General features: G+C 40.5%; 1 protein-coding gene across 2 annotated transcripts in view; it reads right to left on the reverse strand.

The window, feature by feature from the left end:
- Positions 1-1,664: 1,664 nt before the first annotated feature.
- Positions 1,665-4,447, reverse strand: part of Trip4 (thyroid hormone receptor interactor 4) — an 82,862-nt gene continuing 80,079 nt past the window's right edge. The window contains exon 14 of one of the 2 annotated variants that reach the window (XM_029543714.1): positions 1,665-1,749. In XM_029543714.1, the coding sequence (XP_029399574.1) occupies positions 1,682-1,749 (68 nt within the window). In that variant the 3' untranslated portion in view covers positions 1,665-1,681. The remainder of the gene's footprint in view (positions 1,750-4,447) is intronic. The other variant, XM_029543715.1, reaches the window with a different exon arrangement.

Raw genomic sequence — 4,447 nt, forward strand, 5'->3', positions numbered from 1 at the left:
CAAAAAAAAAAAAAAAAAGACATCTCTCACGATAATAAATGCCACTAACTGTCCTCTTCCACTTTATACAGAGAGGTCCAACCGAACAAGAGAGAGAATGCTGCATGTGTACATCACTGGACCAAGACTCTGTTTGGGTTTCCCTGGGAATCCAGAGTGATCAGCCTCCGTAGAACCAATGCTATGTAACAGGCAGTTCACAGTCGAGTGAACATCAATGTGGAATGAGTGGAAGCATTTCAATGCAAATAAATGCTGAATATGAAGGATTAAAGAAAGGGAAATTAATCTTTTTCATAACACAAGGTATTTTTCTTTCTCACTTGCTCTTTCTTTTTTAAGTCAAGCACACAAACTGTTGGAGGGAGTCCAACATCCCCAATGTGGTAGTGGTGTTTTATAAAAAGCAGAGCACACACATTTAAGACCATGAATTTCCTAGGCTCCAGCAACTGAGATTCCAACAGAACTTTAGAAGAGCCTCAGAAACAAGTACTTCCTGAGAAGGGCTATAGGGACCAGTGAAAAAAAATCTCACTTCAAACCAACTCTTATTTTTCCAGTAATGGCTTTTTAGGATATTTATAGGTTTCAAAGGGCTTGCTTTCAGCATTAGAGGGCTTTTTGATGTATTTGCCAAAGGATGGCATTTTCTAGTTTTTCTCTAATTGTCCCATCTACATGATGCTTTTGCAACACCAACAAAATAAATAGGGCAGCTTCAGGCTGCATTAGCAGGTGGTTCCCTCACGTCCCAGACTAACCCATGTTCTCAAACTAAAGAACAAAACAAAGTATGTCTTCATGTTATCTTTTCCAGAAAGAAAGAAAAAAAATCTCTTGATAATGGGACTTCTAGCTTTCCACTCTGAGAGACTTTGGATTAGAAGCTGAGCATGGATGGGGCTATTGGCCTGTAAACACAGCAATTGAGAGGCTTCAGCAGGAGGACTGTTGGGACTTCCAGGCAAGCTGGGTCATAGAATGTGACCTGGTCTCAAGATGTCAAAAGGGGAACATCTGGTAAGAACATTCTCATTTCATCACAGGCTTATATTAAACAAAGATTCCTCAAACATCCTAATATTCTCCATTCTATTATTTTGAGAAAAAAATTAAAATCAGAGTCTCTTGTAAAAATGTTAATCTATGTTAAGATTTTCCTAATTAAAAATACAAATCTCGGGCTGGTGAGATGGCTGAGTGGGTAAGAGCACCCGACTGCTCTTCCAAAGGTCCGGAGTTCAAATCCCAGCAACCACATGGTGGCTCACAACCATCCGTAACAAGATCTGATGCCCTCTTCTGGAGTGTCTGAAGACAGCTACAGTGTACTTACATATAATAAATAAATAAATAAATAAATAAATCTTTAAAAAAAAAAATACAAATCTCACCGAGGAAAATAATTTCCAATTTGTTCCTTCCTGTTTTGAATTTAGTTCTGAGAAAAATGTCAAAGACCTAGAATTTTTTAAATGATTTTTTTTTATAAATGACATATTCAAAGATTTGTAACCCACTTCATAAAGAATTCCATCCTTTAAGAAAAGCTTTAGTGAGAGTCTCGCTTCTCAGAGACTGAAGCCTGCTCCCTTTCTACTGCTTCAGTCCGGAGGCCCAGCAGACAGCGATGTAACACACAGGACTCTGCTGTGTCCTACAGTTCCTTGTGCCTGGGTCAGACGGCTTTATTCTGCTTCATTAACCCCTTCTTTGCTCCTTGATGGATCTTGGAATCCAGTTTCCCTGTAAGAGAAAAAAGAAGTCTCACTCATTATTTATTTCTATATTTGCATTGCAAATCTTCCCTGGCCTCCTAGGTCTTCTGGTTACTGTGTTCCTGTCACATTCAATTATCTAGCTTCAGGATGCTGGGCGCTTCCAAACCTCAGAGTTTTATTTTCTAAGAAGAAAGCAGTGGGAATACTGTAGACACACATACACACACAAATATTTATCTAAAGAATTTAAGAAGCTAATATTTCTAATTTTGAAGGTTATGCTGTCTGATACTAAGATAAATTTTTCTAAAGATCACAGATCTGTAGATAAACAGAAAAGAAGAAAGGATAGGGGCATGCCATACAGAAATGCACTTCACTCAGTAGGAGACCCATTCCACTGACCTGTTAACGAGCTGAGTACAAAGCAGGAACCTCCCTCACAGTGGGAAAAGCAGTTCAATTCACTCTTTTGCTGTCTCATACTTAATAGGGGGAGTGACTTGAAGCAGTGGCACATAAATGCTTTCCTGACAAAGGGTCCCTATCACCAGCTAAGGCAGGGTAAAGGTCATAGATTATATGTCTATTCTAAGTGTTAAACTTAGAAAACAAGCAACGTCAGCCGCTGTCAGGTTTATGCAGTAAGCTGTACTCTGGAAGCAGAGGCAGGAGGATCCTGTATATTCGAGAGCAGGTTGGTCTACAAAGCAAGTTCTTGGCCAGTCAAACTATACATAGTATGCCTCCACTTCAAAAAAGCCAAGCCAAACAAAAAAAAAAAAAAAACCAAAAAGGAAGTCAGGCTAGACCACATGGTTAAGACCCTAGAGATTCTATCTCAAAAAATGCAAACCCAAGGACTGGAGGGATGCCTCAGTAACGGTCAGGAGCACTGGCTGCTCTTCCCGAGGACTCAGATCCAGGTCCCAGGTCTTCGAAAGCATCTATTTCATGAAGAAAAAATTTAAAGTTCCTGTTTGTCTGGTCTGAGAAAAAAAAAAAAAAAGCTTACAAATTTCTTTTTTTCCCACAAAAAGCCTCATTTATGTCGACAGGGATGATGTTAATTTGAATGTAGAAAATAGGTTTTTAAGAGTCCTGGTCCAGGGTAGCCTGGCACACACCCAGCAGCACGGCCTCTCACTCGGTGCTGCTTTCCATTTGTTGAGCAATCCATGTGACAGAAGGAACTCTCACTAGAAGCTGGTTAATACCTGTATGAACCAGACAAGTCATTCAGCCTCTCTGGATTTCAATGGCCTCATTTGTCCAATTAAGATAAGAATGCTGCTCTAAGTGCTGCTCAGGAGGCTAGGAGGGAACCAGCCTCAGCCCAGGAGGTTTCCTTTAGGCCTTTCCCTAATTTTTCAGGGCTGCACCTGCTTGTAGAACAGCAGCACACCTTTTTCTGGGCTACCCAAATGCTATCCATAATGTCACAACACTGTTGATTTTAATTTGAACATTAGAATGTGGGCATTCCCAGTGAGTTAGTTTGTTCCTTTATCCCATAGGCTGCCTAGCTGGGCATATGAATGTGGCAGCAAGCTGGCAAAAAGCCCTATCTCAGGACAGATTTTCTTTTGTCTCACTCACAACACTGAAGTGACTGTCAATTGGTAGGTGGTCAATAAACACTTTCATCAAATAAATTAAACAGGAGGTGGAAACAGAAGGGCCAGGTCAAGGCTAGACTTAGCTCCACAGTGAATTAAAGGTCAATGGGGACCATATGAGACCTTGTCTCAAAAACAAAACAAACAAGCACAAAAAACAAAAACAAAAACAAAAAAAAAAAAAAACAGAAAAAGGCAACTAATACAACTTTTCAATGCTCACTGTATCAGAGACCACTAAGGAACACGAAGCAGCTGATAAAGGTAGCCGTACTGAGTGCGGTCCGGTATCAATCAAGACTTCTCCCGGACTTTAGGACACACTCGCTATGTGAGAAATGGGGATCTACTGAAGACTCCAGATACCCAGTTTTCAGCATTGCCTTGGGTTTTATGATTTTAGGCTTGTTCCTCAAATTTCATCTAGCTATGTAAGGATTAGGATGTCACCTAGTCATTTCTACTCCTCAATTTAATTTCAAATAACAGAAGAAAACAGACTACACACTACTAACAACCTTTTTCAGTGCCATGATATTGGATCCTAAAAATGAAATATAAATTGGAAATTTGTTCCTGAAGCAATCGAATAATGTAAAAGGACCAGAAAAACAGCCAGAAAGATGAGTAAAATACAATCTGAGTTGGTGTGGTGTCTCACACCTGCAATTGTAACTTTCTAGGGCGGGGAGGTCTTGAGTTCAAGGTCAGCCTAGGTTTTACAATGCAGGTGAAGTCAGCCTAGACCACACAGTAAGACTGTAGAGATTCAGTCTCAAAAAATGCAAACCCAGGGGCTGGAGAGATGCCTCAGCAGTTAGGAACACTGGCAGCACTTCTAGAGGACCCAGGTTCAATTCCCAGCACTCACATGGTAGCTCACAACTGTCTGTGATTCTAGTCTCAGGGGATCTGACACCCTTACACAGACATATACATGTAGTCAAAACATCAATGCACGTGAGATAAAAATTAATCTTAAAAAACAAAACAATCAGGGCTAGAGAGATGGCTCAGTGGTTAAGAGCACTGACTGCTCTTCTAGAGGTCCTGAGTTCAATTCCCAACAACCACATGGTGGCTCACAACCATCTGTAATGGGAT

Source organism: Mus pahari, chromosome 10 (genome assembly GCF_900095145.1).
Source record: "Mus pahari chromosome 10, PAHARI_EIJ_v1.1, whole genome shotgun sequence".
Lineage (NCBI taxonomy): Eukaryota > Metazoa > Chordata > Mammalia > Rodentia > Muridae > Mus > Mus pahari.